Source organism: Protopterus annectens, chromosome 7.part1 (assembly GCF_019279795.1).
Source record: "Protopterus annectens isolate FY-2018-M chromosome 7.part1, PAN1.0, whole genome shotgun sequence".
Classification (NCBI taxonomy): Eukaryota; Metazoa; Chordata; order Ceratodontiformes; family Protopteridae; genus Protopterus; species Protopterus annectens.
Genome location: NC_056740.1, coordinates 461,450,271 through 461,471,302, shown reverse-complemented (window position 1 = coordinate 461,471,302; position 21,032 = coordinate 461,450,271). Strand labels below are relative to the sequence as shown.

Below are 21,032 nucleotides of genomic sequence, written 5' to 3'. Positions count from 1 at the left end.
TCCACAGTGGTAAGAAGGGCATTCTATATGGCTCATCTCATAAGTAAGGGTATTGCCTTGAGAAAAGAAGAAGTTATCACCTCTCTGTACTCTTCACTCATTAGGCCAGTACTTGAGAACAATGCCCCTTTTGGTATGTATCTTTCAAAGCACCTGCAGCAATTGGAGAGACCACAAAGGTGCCTCACAAGGAAATTTCAAGGTTTTCAGCAGCTATCCTATGTGGATCAGCTGAAATCACTGTCACTTTATTCTGTTTTATAGAGACTACTCAGAGGCGATCTCTGCTTTAAATATAAGGCGATCTCTGACCCCATGTTATTGGAAATGCTGCACATCTGTAAGTCACATGGTACGCGGGTTACTCACTCTAAAGACCTAAACCTGGTATGTGACATCAATAGAACTTGCTGGAGGGACAGATTTGTCTCCTAGAGGTTACCACACCTTTAGAATAGATTCCCACTTCATGTCAAACAGAGCACCTCATTGGCTCCCTTCAAACCCAGTCTGGATGATTGCATAAGTAACTGTGAATTCGCCCAGGGGGTTCCACCTGTGTCCCTCTTGGACAGAGGCAACAGGTGCTGATCATGGTAACAAGGGTAAATTTGGCTAGGCTTATAAGGCCCCTCAGGCCATTAGCCTAGTAATGTCCTATGATGCTATGATCCTATGTGTGCGTGCATCCCACATTAGGCTGCTACCCTGTTTAGGAACAGCTTCTATTTCTTGCACTTGTTGATTACACAGACAGGCTCTGGCTTTTGCGTGTCTATGTTTAGATTAAGTATGTAATCAGAGAATGAATTAAACAATTAACTCTGTAAAATGAAAAGCAGCAAAAGACGCATATTTAATTTTTATGTAATTACAGGAAGTAATTTAAATATACCTGAGATCCTTTCTGTCCCACTTTTAAAAGTTAACTGTGCTTCATTTCAGAATTGACTCCAATGTTTTACAGGTGAATTATAATCAGACCAAGCCTTTGGTGTTAGAACTGCATTGTTTCAACTTATGGAGCCACTTTGTTTCCAGGGCTGGATCTACTTTTATGCATAAACAAAAATTATGGTTTTGCTTTAGAGCTACGTCAGTCCATTGTTCATTCAACTTTATTGTCTTCTCAGTATTTCAGCAAAGGGAGATCTGAAGGCCAATCTTACAGCTCAGGCTCTTGAAATGTCCCTGAAGTACAACTTTGTGACACCCCTAACCTCCATGGTGGTCACCAAGCCGGAAGATAAGCAAGATAACAGCACTTTGGTGGCTGATAAACCTATAGAAGGTAATCATGTTTCCTTGCTATTAGGTGTAGATTAGCATTTCAGGTAAAACAATGGATGACTTTGGTTTGATACATATTTCTAGGAATATTTATCCATTTTTGAGAAAAGTAAATGTGAGATAAAAACTTTCCCTTTTAGATTTGGCAGCTTGCATAGCTCTCAACCAGTCAGGGACAAATTTCAACAGAATCTGGGACAAACCCAGAAATAATTAGGGCCATTTTTTAAATACTGTTAACGTTAGACATTGACAGAATAAGGGAATATGAATCAATGTACATTTTGTGAAGTAAAAGAATCCTTATGACTCTAATTATTGTTATTGTTAATTAACTTCAATTCACCACCTTTTCTCTAAAAGTCAACAGTTTTAGGTGGGATTAAGAAGGATAGATCTAAAATTTGAGTCAAAATCAGGTATGTCCCTCAAAAGTAGAGACAGCTGAGAGTTAGGCATACTTGCTAATATTGTAGATGTGTGTGTGTGCCTCTGTGTCTGTGAGCATGCACAGGCACACATACATGTGTATCTGTGTCTGTGAGCATGCACAGGCACACATACATGTGTATCTGTGTCTGTGAGCATGCACAGGCACACATACATGTGTATCTGTGTCTGTGAGCGTGCACAGGCACACATACATGTGTCTCTGTGTCTGTGAGCATGCATAGGCACACATACATGTGTCTCTGTGTCTGTGAGCATGCATAGGCACACATACATGTCACTGTGTCTGTGAGCATGCATAGGCACACATATATGTGTCACTGTGTCTGTGAACATGCATAGGCACACATAAATGTGTCTCTATGTCTGTGAGCATTCATAGGCACACATACATGTGTCTCTGTGTCTGTGAGTGTGTATAGGCACACATACATGTGTCTCTGAGTCTGTGAGCATGCATAAGCACACATACATGTGTCACTGTGTCTGTGAGTGTGCATAGGCACACATACATGTGTCACTGTGTCTGAGAGCGTGCACAGGCACACATACATGTGTCTCTGTGAGCATGCATAGGCACACATATATGTGTCACTGTGTCTGTGAGCATGCATAGGCACACATACATGTGTCAATGTGTCCGTGAACATGCATAGGCACACATACATGTGTCTCTGTGCCTGTGAGCATGCATAGGCACACATACATGTGTCTCTGTGTCTGTGAGCGTGCATAGGCACACATACATGTGTCTCTGTGTCTGTGAGTGTGCATAAGCACACATACATGCGTCACTGTGTCTGAGAGCGTGCACAGGCACACATATATGTGTCTCTGTGTATGAGAGCGTGCACAGGCACACATATATGTGTCACTGTGTCTGAGAGCATGCACAGGCACACATGCATGTGTTTCAGTGTCTGAGAGCATGCACAGGCACACATACATGTGTTTCTGTGTATGAGAGCATGCACAGGCACACATACATGTGTCTCTGTGTCTATGAGTGTGCATAGGCACACATACATGTGTCTCTGTGTCTGTGAGCATGCATAGGTACACATACATGTGTCACTGTGTCTGTGAGTGTGCATAGGCACATATACATGTGTCACTGTATCTGAGAGTTTGCACAGGCACACATGCACGTGTCACTGTGTCTGTGAGTGTGCATAGGCACACATACATGTGTCACTGTGTCTGTGAGTGTACATAGGCACACATACATGTGTCTCTGTGTCTGTGAGTGCCCATAGGCACACATACATGTGTCACTGTGTCTGTGAGCATGCATAGGCAGACATATATGTGTCACTGTGTCTGCGGGCGTGCATAGGCACACATACATGTGTCACTGTGTCTGTGAACATGCATAGGCACACATACATGTGTCTCAGTGTCTGTGAGCATGCATAGGCACACAAACATGTGTCTCTGTGTCTGTGAGCGTGCATAGGCACACATACATGTGTCTCTGTGTCTTTGAGTGTGCATAAGCACACATACATGCGTCACTGTGTCTGAGAGCGTGCACAGGCACACATATATGTGTCTCTGTGTCTGAGAGCATGCACAGGCACACATATATGTGTCACTGTGTCTGAGAGCATGCACAGACACACATACATGTGTCACTGTGTCTGTGAGTGTGCATAGGCACACATACATGTTTCACTATATCTGAGAGTTTGCACAGGCACACATACACGTGTCACTGTGTCTGTGAGTGTGCATAGGCACACATACATGTATCACTGTGTCTGTGAGCATGCATAGGCAGACATATATGTGTCACTGTGTCTGCGAGCGTGCATAGGCACACATACATGTGTCACTGTGTCTGTGAACATGCATAGGCACACATACATGTGTCTCTGTGTCTGTGAGCATGCATAGGCAAACATGCATGTGTCTCTGTGTCTGTGAGCATGTATAGGCACACATACATGTGTCACTGTGTCTGTGAGCATGTATAGGCACACATACATGTGTCACTGTGTCTGTGAGCATGTATAGGCACGCATACATGTGTCACTGTGTCTGTGAGTGTGCATAGGCACACATACATGTGTCACTGATCATACCCCATGACGTGGAACAGCATCATTATTTTTTGTTCATTGCTGCCCGTTTGTAACTTAGATTCTTCTTTGGTTTGTTTCTCATTTTCTATTACAGAAGGAACAGCTTCCTGATATTGAGATGAAATCCAGATGGATATTAACATGCTTGTCATTATTATCATTAATATCTTGTAAAAATAGTCACGGTAAGAAGGTCATTATTATCATTAATATCTTGTAAAAATAGTCACGGTAAGAAGGTCATTATTATCATTAATATCTTGTAAAAATAGTCACGGTAAAGGAACTAATGATTCACCTAAAATAAAACAGCAAAGGTCATTATTATCATTAATATCTTGTAAAAATAGTCACGGTAAAGGAACTAATGATTCACCGAAAATAAAACAGCGAAGGTCATTATTATCATTAATATCTTGTAAAAATAGTCACGGTAAAGGAACTAATGATTCACCGAAAATAAATCAGTGAAGGTCATTATTATCATTGATATCTTGTAAAAATAGTCACGGTAAAGGAACCAATGATTCACCGAAAATAAAACAGCGAAGGTCATTATTATCATTAATATCTTGTAAAAATAGTCACGGTAAAGGAACTAATGATTCACCGAAAATAAAACAGCGAAGGTCATTATTATCATTAATATCTTGTAAAAATAGTCACGGTAAAGGAACTAATGATTCACCGAAAATAAAACAATGAAGATCATTATTATCATTAATATCTTGTAAAAATAGTCACGGTAAAGGAACTAATGATTTACCGAAAATAAAACTGCGAAGGTCATTATTATCATTAATATCTTGTAAAAATAGTCACGGTAAAGGAACTAATGATTCATCGAAAATAAAACAGCGAAGGTCATTATTATCATTAATATCTTGTAAAAATAGTCACGGTAAAGGAACTAATGATTCACCAAAAATAAAACAGCGAAGGTCATTATTATCATTAATATCTTGTAAAAATAGTCACGGTAAAGGAACTAATGATTCACCGAAAATAAAACAGCGAAGGTCATTATTACCATTAATATCTTGTAAAAATAGTCACGGTAAAGGAACTAATGATTCACCGAAAATAAAACAGTGAAGGTCATTATTATCATTAATATCTTGTAAAAATAGTCACGGTAAAGGAACTAATGATTCACCGAAAATAAAACAGCGAAGGTCATTATTATCATTAATATCTTGTAAAAATAGTCACGGTAAAGGAACTAATGATTCACCGAAAATAAAACAGCGAAGGTCATTATTATCATTAATATCTTGTAAAAATAGTCACGGTAAAGGAACTAATGATTCACCGAAAATAAAACAGCGAAGGTCATTATTACCATTAATATCTTGTAAAAATAGTCACGGTAAAGGAACTAATGATTTACCGAAAATAAAACCGTGAAGGTCATTATTATCATTAATATCTTGTAAAAATAGTCACGGTAAAGGAACTAATGATTCACCGAAAATAAAACAGCGAAGGTCATTATTGTCATTAAAATCTTGTAAAAATACTCACGGTAAAGGAACTAATGATTCACCGAAAATAAAACAGCGAAGGTCATTATTATCATTAATATCTTGTAAAAATAGTCACGGTAAAGGAACTAATGATTCACCGAAAATAAAACAGCGAAGGTCATTATTATCATTAATATCTTGTAAAAATAGTCACGGTAAAGGAACTAATGATTCACCGAAAATAAAACAGCGAAGATCATTATTATCATTAATATCTTGTAGAAATAGTCACGGTAAAGGAACTAATGATTCACCGAAAATAAAACAGCGAAGGTCATTATTATCATTAATATCTTGTAAAAATAGTCACGGTAAAGGAACTAATGATTCACTGAAAATAAAACAGCGAAGGTCATTATTATCATTAATATCTTGTAAAAATAGTCACGGTAAAGGAACTAATGATTCACTGAAAATAAAACAGCGAAGGTCATTATTATCATTAATATCTTGTAAAAATAGTCACGGTAAAGGAACTAATGATTCACTGAAAATAAAACAGCGAAGGTCATTATTATCATTAATATCTTGTAAAAATAGTCACGGTAAAGGAACTAATGATTCATCGAAAATAAAACAGCGAAGGTCATTATTATCATTAATATCTTGTAAAAATAGTCACGGTAAAGGAACTAATGATTCACCGAAAATAAAACAGCGAAGGTCATTATTATCATTAATATCTTGTAAAAATAGTCACGGTAAAGGAACTAATGATTCACCGAAAATAAAACAGCGAAGGTCATTATTATCATTAATATCTTGTAAAACTAGTCACGGTAAAGGAACTAATGATTCACCGAAAATAAAACAGCGAAGGTCATTATTACCATTAATATCTTGTAAAAATAGTCACGGTAAAGGAACTAATGATTCACCGAAAATAAAACAGTGAAGGTCATTATTATCATTAATATCTTGTAAAAATAGTCACGGTAAAGGAACTAATGATTCACTGAAAATAAAACAGCGAAGGTCATTATTATCATTAATATCTTGTAAAAATAGTCACGGTAAAGGAACTAATGATTCACCGAAAATAAAACAGCGAAGGTCATTATTATCATTAATATCTTGTAAAAATAGTCACGGTAAAGGAACTAATGATTCACTGAAAATAAAACAGCGAAGGTCATTATTATCATTAATATCTTGTAAAAATAGTCACGGTAAAGGAACTAATGATTCACTGAAAATAAAACAGTGAAGGTCATTATTATCATTAATATCTTGTAAAAATAGTCACGGTAAAGGAACTAATGATTCACCGAAAATAAATCAGCGAAGGTCATTATTATCATTAATATCTTGTAAAAATAGTCACAGTAAAGGAACCAATGATTCACCGAAAATAAAACAGCGAAGGTCATTATTATCATTAATATCTTGAAAAAATAGTCACGGTAAGAAGGTCATTATTATATTAATATCTTGTAAAAATAGTCACGGTAAAGGAACTAATGATTCACCAAAAATAAAACAGCGAAGGTCATTATTATCATTAATATCTTGTAAAAATAGTCATGGTAAAGGAACTAATGATTCACTGAAAATAAAACAGCGAAGGTCACTATTATCATTAATATCTTGTAAAAATAGTCACGGTAAAGGAACTAATGATTCACCGAAAATAAAACAGCGAAGGTCATTATTACCATTAATATCTTGTAAAAATAGTGACGGTAAAGGAACTAATGATTCACTGAAAATAAAACAGCGAAGGTCATTATTATCATTAATATCTTGTAAAAATAGTCACGGTAAAGGAACTAATGATTCACTGAAAATAAAACAGCGAAGGTCATTATTATCATTAATATCTTGTAAAAATAGTCATGGTAAAGGAACTAATGATTCACCGAAAATAAAACAGCGAAGGTCACTATTATCATTAATATCTTGTAAAAATAGTCATGGTAAAGGAACTAATGATTCACTGAAAATAAAACAGCGAAGGTCATTATTATCATTAATATCTTGTAAAAATAGTCACGGTAAAGGAACTAATGATTCACCGAAAATAAAACAGAGAAGGTCATTATTATCATTAATATCTTGTAAAAATAGTCACGGTAAAGGAACTAATGATTCACCGAAAATAAAACAGCGAAGGTCATTATTATCATTAATATCTTGTAAAAATAGTCACGGTAAAGGAACTAATGATTCACCGAAAATAAAACAATGAAGATCATTATTATCATTAATATCTTGTAAAAATAGTCACGGTAAAGGAACTAATGATTCACCGAAAATAAAACAGCGAAGGTCATTATTATCATTAATATCTTGTAAAAATAGTCACGGTAAGAAGGTCATTATTATCATTAATATCTTGTAAAAATAGTCACGGTAAAGGAACTAATGATTCACCGAAAATAAAACAGCGAAGGTCACTATTATCATTAATATCTTGTAAAAATAGTCACGGTAAAGGAGCTAATGATTCACCGAAAATAATACAGCGAAGGTCATTATTATCATTAATATCTTGTAAAAATAGTCACGGTAAAGGAACTAATGATTCACCGAAAATAAAACAGTGAAGGTCATTATTATCATTAATATCTTGTAAAAATAGTCACGGTAAAGGAACTAATGATTCACTGAAAATAAAACAGCGAAGGTCATTATTATCATTAATATCTTGTAAAAATAGTCACGGTAAAGGAACTAATGATTCACTGAAAATAAAACAGCGAAGATCATTATTATCATTAATATCTTGTAGAAATAGTCACGGTAAAGGAACTAATGATTCACCGAAAATAAAACAGCGAAGGTCATTATTATCATTAATATCTTGTAAAAATAGTCACGGTAAAGGAACCAATGATTCACCGAAAATAAATCAGCGAAGGTCATTATTATCATTAATATCTTGTAAAAATAGTCACGGTAAAGGAACTAATGATTCACCGAAAATAAAACAGCGAAGGTCACTATTATCATTAATATCTTGTAAAAATAGTCACCGTAAAGGAACTAATGATTCACCGAATATAAAACAGTGAAGGTCAGTATTATCATTAATATCTTGTAAAAATAGTCACGGTAAAGGAACTAATGATTCACCGAAAATAAAACAGCGAAGGTCATTATTATCATTAATATCTTGTAAAAATAGTCACGGTAAAGGAACTAATGATTCACTGAAAATGTAACAGTGAAGGAAAGAATTTGTATTCAGTGCAATGAACACAGGGCAATGCCATGGCGACTTGTCCATAGTATACAGAAAGAACTGACTTGTTTGTAAACTTTGTCTTTATTAAATTATGGAATTATAATAGCAGAACATTAAAATCTATAAATACACTGCCCTATTGTGCAGTTAGTATATCTGAGTTGGTCTTCCTGTGTCCCTTTTGTTACCCCCCCCCCATCTATTTAATGTCTTCTTAAGGGCTGTGTGGTTTTGCACCCTCCACAGGTAGCACATTCCTTTTCAGCTACAGTTCTTTCAATACAAAGTACTTTGCAATGTCTCAGCTGAACACTGTAATCTTAGTCTGGTCGGGGTGCCACACTATGCCTCTGACCTACACCTCTTCAGATTTATTCTGTAACCTTCTTTTCTAATTTGTGTAAATACAATTGAGATGAATAGAAACAAAGTAAAAAGAAGACAAGCCACAGTTGTCTGTCATAGTTAAATGGATATATTACCAGATGTGATATATCTATGTTGTCAATTCATATGTTTAGTCTAAAATGTCTCTTCATTACTAATGTACACTTTATCTTTAGACAAGGAAACCTGCCACTGTGACGCTCAGAACTGACACCATCACCAGCAGCAGCAGCCCTTTTATTCCCTCATTTTTACATGGGTTGGGGGTCACATCAACTGTCACAACCTCTCTTGATTCTGGACCACTCTCTTACCTTCTTCTGTAGTCATGCCTAACTATCACAAGTCTTCTCTCACTCAGGTCTTTCATCCCGTGACTAGTTGCCCTCATCTGTTCTTACTTTCTTCCTGTATCACTGCATCTCTTGACTGGTCATCCTCATCTCTTCTTGCCTTCTTTTTATATCCCTCCATCTTTTGACTGGTCAATGTCATCTCTTCTTGCTTTCTTTCTGCATCCCTTCACCTCTTGCTTGGTCGTCCTCACCTCTTCTTGCTTTCTTCCCATGTAACGTATTTCTTGACTAGTCATCCTTACCTCTTCTTCCTTCTTCCTGTGTATCCTAAATATGCTTCACATACTTTTAACTTCTTCCCTGCACATGTAACTGAATCATTATAATCCCTTCTCTACAAAAGGGATTACTTTGGCTTCACCTCTGATGCCCTCATGTCTTTGTCTTACAGTGGGCATCCTTATCCCCATTTGGGGCACTTCATCTCTATCACCTCAAGCTTTCTCAGATACTCTGCATTTACTGGCCAGGTTGGCTACAGCACACATTTTCTTGCTCTGCTTTTCAGCTTATTTGACATTCTGCTGTCAGTCACTTTTCCTTTACTCTTTGTCACAGAGTCACTTTTCTTTTACTCTTTGTCACAGAGTCACTTCTCCTTTACTCTTTGTCACACAGTCACTTCTCCTTTACTCTTTGTCACGGAGTCACTTCTCCCTTACTCTTTGTCATGGAGTCACTTCTCCTTTACTCTTTGTCACACAGTCACTTCTCCTTTACTCTTTGTCATGGAGTGACTTCTCCTTTACTCTTTGTCACAGAGTCACTTCTCCTTTACTCTTTGTCACGGAGTCACTTCTGATTTACTCTTTGTCACACAGTCACTTCTCCTTTACTCTTTGTCACAGAGTCACTTCTCCTTTACTCTTTGTCATGGAGTGACTTCTCCTTTACTCTTTGTCATGGAGTCACTTCTCCTTTACTCTTTGTCACGGAGTCACTTCTCCCTTACTCTTTGTCACGGAGTCACTTCTCCCTTACTCTTTGTCACAGAGTCACTTCTCCTTTACTCTTTGTCACGGAGTCACTTCTCATTTACTCTTTGTCACAGAGTCATTTCTCCTTTACTCTTTGTCACACAGTCACTTCTACTTTACTCTTTGTCAAGGAGTCACTTCTCCCTTACTCTTTGTCACGGAGTCACTTCTCATTTACTCTTTGTCACAGAGTCACTTCTCCTTTACTCTTTATCAAGGAGTCACTTCTCCTTTACTCTTTGTCATGGAGTCACTTCTCATTTACTCTTTGTCACACAGTCACTTCTCCTTTACTCTTTGTCACGGAGTCACTTCTCCCTTACTCTTTGTCATGGAGTCACTTCTCCTTTACTCTTTGTCATGGAGTCACTTCTCCCTTACTCTTTGTCACGGAGTCACTTCTCCTTTACTCTTTGTCACAGAGTCACTTCTCCTTTACTCTTTGTCACACAGTCACTTCTCATTTACTCTTTGTCACACAGTCACTTCTCCTTTACTCTTTGTCATGGAGTCACTTCTCCTTTACTTTTTGTCACGGAGTCACTTCTCCCTTACTCTTTGTCACTGAGTCACTTCTCCTTTACTCTTTGTCACAGAGTCACTTCTCCCTTACTCTTTGTCATGGAGTCACTTCTGATTTACTCTTTGTCATGGAGTCACTTCTCCTTTACTCTTTGTCACAAAGTCACTTCTCCTTTACTCTTTGTCATGGAGTCACTTCTCCTTTACTCTTTGTCACACAGTCACTTCTCCTTTACTCTTTGTCACGGAGTCACTTCTGATTTACTCTTTGTCAAACAGTCACTTCTCCTTTACTCTTTGTCACAGAGTCACTTCTCCTTTAATCTTTGTCACGGAGTCACTTCTCCTTTACTCTTTGTCATGGAGTCACTTCTCCCTTACTCTTTGTCACGGAGTCACTTCTCCTTTACTCTTTGTCATGGAGTCACTTCTCCTTTAGTCTTTGTCACACAGTCACTTCTCCTTTACTCTTTGTAACAGAGTCACTTCTCCTTTACTCTTTGTCATGGAGTCACTTTTCCTTTACTTTTTGTCACACAGTCACTTCTCCTTTACTCTTTGTCACAGAGTTACTTTTTCTTTACTCTTTGTCACGGAGTCACTTCTCCTTTACTCTTTGTCACGAAGTCACTTCTCCTTTACTCTTTGTCACAGAGTCACTTCTCCTTTACTCTTTGTAATGGAGTCACTTCTCCTTTACTCTTTGTCACAGTTGGATGCTGAACCTTTGATTATTTTTTGACCTCCTCATTTGGATTTCCTTTCTCCTCAACCACCCCTCCCAGGTACTTCAAGCTATTAACTAGCTGCACTATTTTCCTTTTTGTGTTAACTTTCATCTTATTGTGATTTTCTGCCATTCGCTGTCATGATGATCATCTTTTCTGAACTCAGTTTCATTGCATGTGTCTTCAATTTTGTATTCTATTGTCTTATCACTTGCTGAAGTTCCTGTTCAGAGTCTTGTATAGTCCACACGTTTCTAGTACGCCATCACAGAAGACAAGTCTCTTTCAGGATATATCTTGATACTGCATGGAATTGATTTGTCATGGTTGGAATAATAAAAAGGAATAGCTGAAGACATGAGTTGTCCATCCTTTGTCCCATCATAAGACATAAACAGCTGATCTTCTTTTCTAAAGGACTTAGTTTTGCCCTGATAGTACCTGGGCTGCCTGTGCACATCCAGACTATGTAGGATCCCTTCTCACTGGTTCTGAGAGTCTGGATAAAACACTGGGAGTTGGATGGCTTGATTCAGTGTAAACTCTGAAAAACCTCTGGCCATAAATGAGGGATTACTTCTTAATGTGACTCTGTCTCTATGGAAGACTAAACAGGGTTCACCCACCATGACAGCTTGCAACTCAGATTCTCTTCTTACAGATATCAGAGTAGTAAGAGGTGTAGTATTCCATGTGCTGACTGAGCCAGTTCAAAGGGAAACATGGCTATATTTTCCAGCACAAAGGTAAGATCCCAAGAAGGAGACGCCTGTTTTCTAGGTAGCCTAAAATGTCTGTTCGGAAACTATTTTACCAAAAACAGAGATGAAAGGTGGGGATTCATGGGGATTCATGGGCAGACATGCAGAAAGGCCATTAGATGACCTTGACAGAGGTATAAAAAAGGCGAGAGGAAAGTGACTCACACAAATGTTTAGCAATCAGTGGTGCATAATCCCTGAAAGGGCCCTGGTTTTTACCAATGCACCAACTAGAAAATCTTTTCCACTTGCAGCTTACAAACTAGCCAGTGCAATTGAATCTTAGTTATCGTACTCCTTCTAGTTCCAACAGTCAAATTTTAGTTATCGCACTCCTTCTGGTTCCAGCCATCGAATTTTAGTTATCGTACTCCTTCTAGTTCCAATAATCGAATCTTAGTTATCGTACTCCTTCTAGTTCCATCAATTGAATCTTAGTTATCGCACTCCTTCTAGTTCCATCAATCGAATCTTAGTTATCGTACTCCTTCTAGTTCCATCCATCGAATTTTAGTTATCGTACACCTTCTAGTTCCATTAATCGAATCTTAGTTATCGTACTCCTTCTAGATCCATCAATCGAATCTTAGTTATCGTACTCCTTCTAGTTCCATCAATCGAATCTTAGTTATCGTACTCCTTCTAGTTCCATCAATCACATCTTAGTTATCGTACTCCTTCTAGTTCCATTAATCAAATCTTAGTTATCGTACTCCTTCTAGTTCCATCAATCACATCTTAGTTATCGTACTCCTTCTAGTTCCATCAATCGAATCTTAGTTATCGTACTCCTTCTAGTTCCATCAATCGAATCTTAGTTATCATACTCCTTCTAGTTCCATCAATCAAATCTTAGTTATCATACTCCTTCTAGTTCCATCAATCAAATCTTAGTTATCGTACTCCTTCTAGTTCCATCAATCACATCTTAGTTATCGTACTCCTTCTAGTTCCATTAATCGAATCTTAGTTATCGTACTCCTTCTAGTTCCATCAATCACATCTTAGTTATCGTACTCCTGCTAGTTCAATTAATCGAATCTTAGTTATCGCACTCCTTCTAGTTCCATCAATTGAATCTTAGTTTTCGCACTCCTTCTAGTTCCATCAATTGAATCTTAGTTATCGTACTCCTTCTAGTTCCATCCATCGAATTTTAGTTATCGTACTCCTTCTAGTTCCATTAATCGAATCTTAGTTATCGTACTCCTTCTAGTTCCATCAATTAAATCTTAGTTATCGTACTCCTTCTAGTTCCATCAATTGAATCTTAGGTTATCGCACACCTTCTAGTTCCATCAATCGAATCTTAGTTATCGTACTCCTTCTAGTTCCATCAATCGAATCTTAGTTATCGTACTCCTTCTAGTTCCATCAATCGAATCTTAGTTATCGTACTCCTTCTAGTTCCATCAATCGAATCTTAGTTATCGTACTCCTTCTAGTTCCATCAATCGAATCTTAGTTATCGTACTCCTTCTAGTTCCATCAGTCGAATCTTAGTTATCGTACTCCTTCTAGTTCCATTAATCGAATCTTAGTTATCGTACTCCTTCTAGTTTCATCAATCAAATTTTAGTTATCGTACTCCTTCTAGTTCCATCAATCAAATCTTAGTTATCGTACTCCTTCTAGTTCCATCATTCGAATCTTATTTATCGTACTCCTTCTAGTTCCATCAATCGAATCTTAGTTATCGTACTCCTTCTAGTTCCATCATTCGAATCTTATTTATCGTACTCCTTCTAGTTCCATCAATCGAGTTTTAGTTATCGTTCTCCTTCTAGTTCATTTTCAGTGATGAATGGCAGAAATGATCACACCACTCAAGCTTCTAAAGACTCTATTCCTTGAAAAAGTGGTTGAATATTTAATTTTAGTTGGTCATGCTACAGAAGGTGCCCTTGTTAACTAATTATTGCTGTTTCATAAAAAAAGTATAGAAGTATAGGTCTTCGCAACTTGATAATAGTTTTCTATGTGAAGGCATATTGTCCAAAACAGTATGTAAAGGCTTAATTGTTTGGAAATTTCCAAATGGGATCAATGCAGATTCTCCATTATATACAGATCTGACTGACTTGTTCAATTGAAAGCCTGTTTCAGTTTAATGTCTATTCTAATTAAGAGTAACAAAACCACAGTGCCAATTTATTGGAAGACATTCAATGTTTAGACAAGTCACCTTATCAGGACTTGCTATTCCATATCATGATGTTCAATACAGAACTGTTTTTTTCTAAAATAGATAGTATTATAGATATTGTTAAAGTTATATAGCAAAAAAGTTAATTAGGGACAAGAAAGATTATGCAGATGGTGCAGCATTCCTGAAAAGAAAAGTTAATATGAAGACATTTACTTTTGTTCCATACATAAATGGTGACCAGACGAACACTGAAGAATTTAACAGTAATGGAGAAGAAGTTTCCACTAACAAGAAGAAGCTATATTTAAAGTCAACAGGAAAAACAACAGCCTCTCTCCAAAGGAGAGTCTATACATGGAAGTTCCTACATAGGTGTTTCTTTACTCCACAAAAAATTGCTAAAATGTATAAAAAGAGCGATGTAAAATGCTGGAGATGTAAATCAACAAATGCGGATTGGTTACATATGATTGTTTTTTGTGCAAAGCTTTCCTCATCTGGAATGAATTCAGAAATCTCTGTAAAGCCTTATGGAATGATAAATGTAACATTACTGACTCTTTTATTTTATTTAATGTACAAGTTCCAGAAAGTGTACCCAAATCTCAAATGCATATGTTGTGGTCAATTCTAGCAGCAGCAAGGAAAGCTGTAACAAAGAACTGGAAAACCAATTCTACTCTGTCTTTTAATGTTGTGTCTTTCGACTTTTTCCAGTTAGGGGGGTCGCCACAGCGGGACTCCGGTCCGCTAATGATTGGCAGTAGATTTTTATGTGCCGAGTTGCCAGCCCTGATGCACAACCTTCAACGAAGGTACGCCCATTCATGCATGTCACCACACAGAAGATGCTCTAGCTGAGAATCAAACAGGACAACGTCTTACTGTGAGGCAACAACGCTACCGCAGCACCACCACCGCAGTAAATGAGTTTAATTATTTATCAAAACATATATGTAAAAAAGAAATCTCTACCATAAAACTGAAAACAAAAAATGAACACATAATTTAATTGCTTGGGAGAAGTTACAATCTTTACTAGAGAAATATTGATTGAATGATTTCCTTGTTGTCTATATATGTTGATAAAGTTTGTTATGGACTGTGCATATACTTTGTTATAGTTAAAATGTAAATAATTGTTTGCTTATGGTTTTTATTAAAAAATAATAAAAACATTTTTGAGAGAAAAAATAATTTAACAGTAATTGGTCATGCAGTAACCATTTTCAACAAACATCTACAGTAGCAGAAGATTATTTTTTATAGATTCATAGATTCAGACTGTTACTAATCTAACAACCGGGAGGGTTTTTCTTCTAAGCCTACCCAATTTGTCCTGAAAAAATAATGATGTCCTGTATCCAAACAGGATATTGAGGGACAGAGATTTATAAGCTATGTCTGTCCTAAGGGATATGGAGGTCACACCTGGTGTAAATGTCCTATTCCCCATCCACTGCTACAAGTTGTGTGTAAAATGGGTAATACACAAACTCACTTTCACATAGATGGGAAGCCTCTGTAGGATGGGCAGTCCCTGGGACACATATCTGTCTCTTCAGCATGTTCTGTTTAAGTAACAGATAAAATTCAGGTCCCTAGAGCTTGTATTTCAGGTACATTTTGACTTACAAATCTGTAGGACATTCATACATGTGGGGTTTGTGGGTGCCTTGTAAGCCAGGCATTAATCACACCTCAGCAGTCTATAGGAGACTGAGTAGAGGGAAAGGGCTTTAAGGTGCTCTGCATAAGGTAGATTTGTTACTTTGTATTCTTTTTGTACAGAACCTGTGGGGTTGCTCTAGTTCCTGCATATGCCTGGTCAGGTACATACCAAAGGTGCGTTGTACTCTATGATTGGTCTGATAAAGGTGTAGTACAGTGGGACAATGACCTGTCTGGATCTAGATGCCATGCCCTTACTTATAAGCTGTGCAACATAAAAGGATTTCCACACCACTGTGGCCACATGGTGGTCAAAGTTAAAGTTACTGTCTACATGCGTACCCAGATCCCTGACCACTGGACGCTTAGGGGTTTATTAACAACATGGTAATTAGCCAGGATGGTTGATGTCCCAAAGGGTACAATTATGCAATTCTTAGCACTGAGTTTAAGGCCATGGCTTTGGCATCATTTGTTAGTCAGAGATAGACCTTCTTGAAGAATGCTAGTGTCTGCAGGGGTGTTGATGATAACCCCAAGCTTGCAATCATCTGCAAACTTAGTCATCCGTAAACTTTCAGCATTTGCTTCCATTTCAGAGAAACAGGTACCAAAAGGGAGTGGACCCAATACCGAGTCCTGGGGGGACTGCCATAGTGACTAGCCTCTTAGTGGAGGTGGCCTCACCAATTTTGACCTCCTGGGTCCTATCAGCGAGTCAGCTGGCTATCCAGTGAGTGATAAGAGTGTTTATACCTAAATTAATGGGCATGCTTGAGTGGGGTATTGTATCAAAAGCCTTGGCTGGGCATACAACATTCATAAATCACTTAATACATGATTAAATAGTCTAAAAGCAGTTATACATGTGTATGAAAACACAAACAAAAATAAATACATTTTAATTTAACTTTATTGACTGCAGAGGTTGTCACTGAGCCTGTTTTATTGTTCGTTGACATTTCCGTTTTTATCGGTGCTCAGCGCCATTTATTTTCCAGTGCTGCTCATTATTTACTTTATTTTAATTTAAGTTTTAAACATAAAGTAGTAATAATACGCGGCGCAGTGGTGCAGCGGTTAAAGTTGTCACCTCACAGCAAGAGGTTCTCCAGTTAATTTCTCGGCTGGGGTGCCCTCTGTGCAGAGTTTGCATGTTCTCCCTGCGTTTGCGTGGGTTTCCTCTGGGTACTCCGGTTTCCTCCCACATTCTAAAGACATGCGAATGGAACATTTCTCCCCGGGCCTCCGCTGAAAATAGGCACTATGTAGCCTAGACGGACTTTCCCTGTCAACAAATGTTAAATAACATAAAAAATAAATAAATAATAAATGTAAACAAGTGTATTTATTGTATTTATTTAGTTTGTTTACTGGGTTAGTATACTGATAACAATAGACCATTTGCAGGGACAGCTCAAGTGAAGAAATTCACAAAAAATAAAACAGAACAAATCCGCAAACAGAGTAATCACAGAAGGTAGATAATCCAATACATGATTGATACAATATGCAAATATTATTAACAGGGTAACAAACGTGAATTAACTTTCCTAGTAAATATAAAAGGGAAGCAGTAGGTGCAAACAGACAAACAGATGGTCAAATTAGTAGTGATGCAGGTGAGGAGGGAGGGAGGTTGTGTGTCCAGTGGAAAAGCACTTGCAGTCAGATTTGTGATGGAGGTGTCTTTTGAATGTAAGGAAAGAGAAGGAAAAAGATTTCCAGAGTTTGTGTTGCAGAACTGAAAAAGAATAGTTGATACAGTGTAGTTTGGTATGGGATGTCTGCAGTGAGGGAGTTAAATGGGAGAGGTTGCAAAGGGTGTAAGGGGTGGTTTAATTATGCAGTTTGGCTGCAGGAGGTGGGAAGGCACTCACGTGAAGTAGTTTAAAAGTTTATCAAATATACTTCGACTTCTGTTTTACAACAGCAAAAAAAGAAAATTGTTCATTTACCACTCGTGGTCTAAAAGAATTTAACCTAAGTTGCCATTTAATTTCACAACATTCTAGAGCATTCTTCCATGAACCTCCTCTAATGTTAAATAATACAACAGAAAAGAAACTTCTTGAAATTAAGACATTTTACTAAGTGTCTAAAGAACTGTTCTTGTCTTTACATAAAATATAAACATGCTTATAAATGTGTGTTTTTAGTTTTCTTTCTGTTTTACCTATATAATACGCATTGCAAGAGCTGGACATAGCAATTTTATTTATTTTCTACTTCTTTTCTGGGAAAGTCCAACTGGGTCTAAGCAGACCTGTTTTCAGAGAAGGCCCAGGGAGAAAAGATCCACAGTTAGAAAGTGTACAAAGCTTCACAAGTGTTGACAAGCATAAACATATAACAACTATTAAACCATTACTAATATTTTCAAAGCTTCACTGGTGAACACCATAATATACAGGATACTTATATATCTAGGTAATTATTAACAGGCATGTAATGATATTTATTTATTTATTTCCCATTTGTTAATCAGGTTAGTCCAAGTGAGTTTGCAAATAAACCCATTTCAGTAGACACCAGAGGGGAAAAGCCCCAGCAAACATAAGTGACGTGACAATATACAAATATTAAATAACAATCACAACACAAAATAATTGTAAAAAAGAAAAGGTTATTAACTATTTGCATTGCATTGATAGTAAGCAACCCATTTCAGTAAAGACCTAAGGAGAAACAGCCCAGCAAACATAAGCAAAGATAAACATACAGGACAAAAACTACTTAAAATAATGCAAATATGAAATTAATTATAAAGAGAAACACAAAATAAAAATATTATGAACATTAAGGGTTGCAGTGATAGCAGTGGTCTAAAATTTACTACATATGAGAGTAAAAACAAAAAGATAATCGTTGTTCAAAAGAAGGACAATGTACAGACATTGATAGGAAGTGAGGGGGATAAATAGTGTGGAGAATGGGAGGGGGGAGAGAGGAGGGGGCTATAGTAGTAGAGCTGAGGGTTTATGCGGTTAGTTTAAGTAGAAGTTACTAACAGAGAAAAAAGTTAGGAGATGCAACAGGCTACACAGTAGGACAGACTAAGACTACGTGTGGTCAAGGCAATGGCATAATTTCAAGTTTAGTAGGTGGGATTTTTAAAACAGGGAAAGGAAAGGTTGGATCTAATATGGAGAGGGAGTTAGTTCCAATTTAGTAAGGCAGAGTGTTTGTAAAGTAGTTTGCCAATATTCCTTTTATGTTTATAAACTGAGAGCAGATGCTGATCAGCACAACAGAGAGTCCGGGGAAAGAGTAGAGAGTAACATGGGAGGCAAGAGCAGGGCAGGCAGAGGGGTTGTTGAGTATGGAAAAGGTAGTGTGGAGCTGTGATTGTAGGAGAAGGTGCTGAAATTTCAGTCACTGAAGTTTGTTTAGTGAGAGGCAGTGATGTGAACAGAGTGGTTGGTTTAGAATAAATATGGCAATTCTGTTGTATGTTTGTTCCAATTTCTGTATTGAGGTAGTTTGGATATTGGGAAGGATGGGGGAGTTTGGATATTGGTAAGGATGGATATATGGTGGTTAGGGTTGCACACAGTTTACAGTCATATACATAGTAGTAGTATTTCAGGGTAATTGTTCACAGTCGTATAATGATATATGGTGGCTAAGGTTGCGCACAGTTTACAGTCGTATACATGGTAGTAGTATTTCATGGTAATTGTTCACAGTCATACAATGATATATGGTGGTTAGGGTTGCACACAGTTTACAGTCGTATACATGGTAGTAGTATTTCAGGGTAATTGCTCACAGATGTAGCAAGGATTGTGCATTGCTTACAGTCAGATATAAGGAATAGGTATAACAAGGTAATTATTCACAGGCATATAAAGACAGTTGGTGTTTAGAATAATACAGGTTAAGTTTGTAGATTTAACATCAAAGCATGGTAGAAAATGTAATATGTACACTAAGGTTTCTTTAAGAAATAAAGTCTGAAGCTGGAGAATATCATGCTGGGTTGTGGTCCAAATATGTAAGGAGGTAAGATAATGATTTTAGATTTAGGATTAGTAAACACAAAAGAAAAACGAAGCCCAGAGACGTACAATAAAGCTCCCAGTCGGCAGAAACTGTTCAGTTATTTAATTATCAGCGTAGTCACACAGCGTGGAAATGAAAATACTTAAAAAATCACCTTTATTAAATCCACCAAAACACATTAACGCTCAAACCATACGTTTTTGTTTCTTAACTTCATCAGATATGGGCTGGAACAAGCTTCCCCATAGATTCCTCTAGCTTCTGGATCTGGTTTTCCAGGAAAAGCATTGCCACTGCAAACACCAGCACCGCAAGCAGCTGCAACTTGGGCGGCATCATAATCCATAAGAGCCCCATCAAACTAAATAATCATGACATAACTTGGGTACAAAATATATGAGATAAAACAAAAAATGAGTGCGCCTATTAATAAGAACAAAAACACTGACATATGCAAATGCAGCAGACTATCACCCTGAGCTCCTACAAATTGTGCTGCATTTGCATATGTCAGCTTTTTTGTTCTTATTAATAGGCGCACTGTGTTTTGTTTTATCCCATATATTTTGTAACCACGTTATGTCATGATTATTTAGTTTGATGGGGCTCTTACAGATTATGATGCCACCCAAGTTGCAGCTGCTTGCAGTGCTGGCATTTGCAGTGGTGATGCTTTTCCCGGAGAACCAGATCCAGAAGCTAGAGGAATCTATGGGGAAGCTTGTTCCAGCCCACATCTGATGAAGTTAAGAAATTAAAGCATATGGTTTGAGCATTAATGTGTTTTGGTGGATTTAATAAAAGTGATTTTTTAAGTATTTTCATTTCCATGCTGTGTGACTACGCTGAGAATTAAATAACTGAGCAGTTTCTGCCAACTGGGAGCTTTATTGTATGTCTCTGGGCTTTGTTTTTCTTTTGTGTTTACTGTTTTTTGTG

The 21,032-nt window shown here is 37.1% G+C and overlaps 1 protein-coding gene across 5 annotated transcripts in view; it reads left to right on the top strand.

Annotated features, from left to right (window-relative positions):
• Positions 1–21,032, top strand: part of LOC122807829 (inter-alpha-trypsin inhibitor heavy chain H3-like) — a 1,807,468-nt gene that overhangs the window by 1,378,647 nt on the left and 407,789 nt on the right. For all 5 annotated transcript variants that reach the window (XM_044078927.1, XM_044078926.1, XM_044078925.1 and 2 more), the window contains exon 15: positions 1,134–1,291. In XM_044078927.1, coding sequence (XP_043934862.1) covers positions 1,134–1,291 — 158 coding nt within the window. The remainder of the gene's footprint in view (positions 1–1,133; positions 1,292–21,032) is intronic.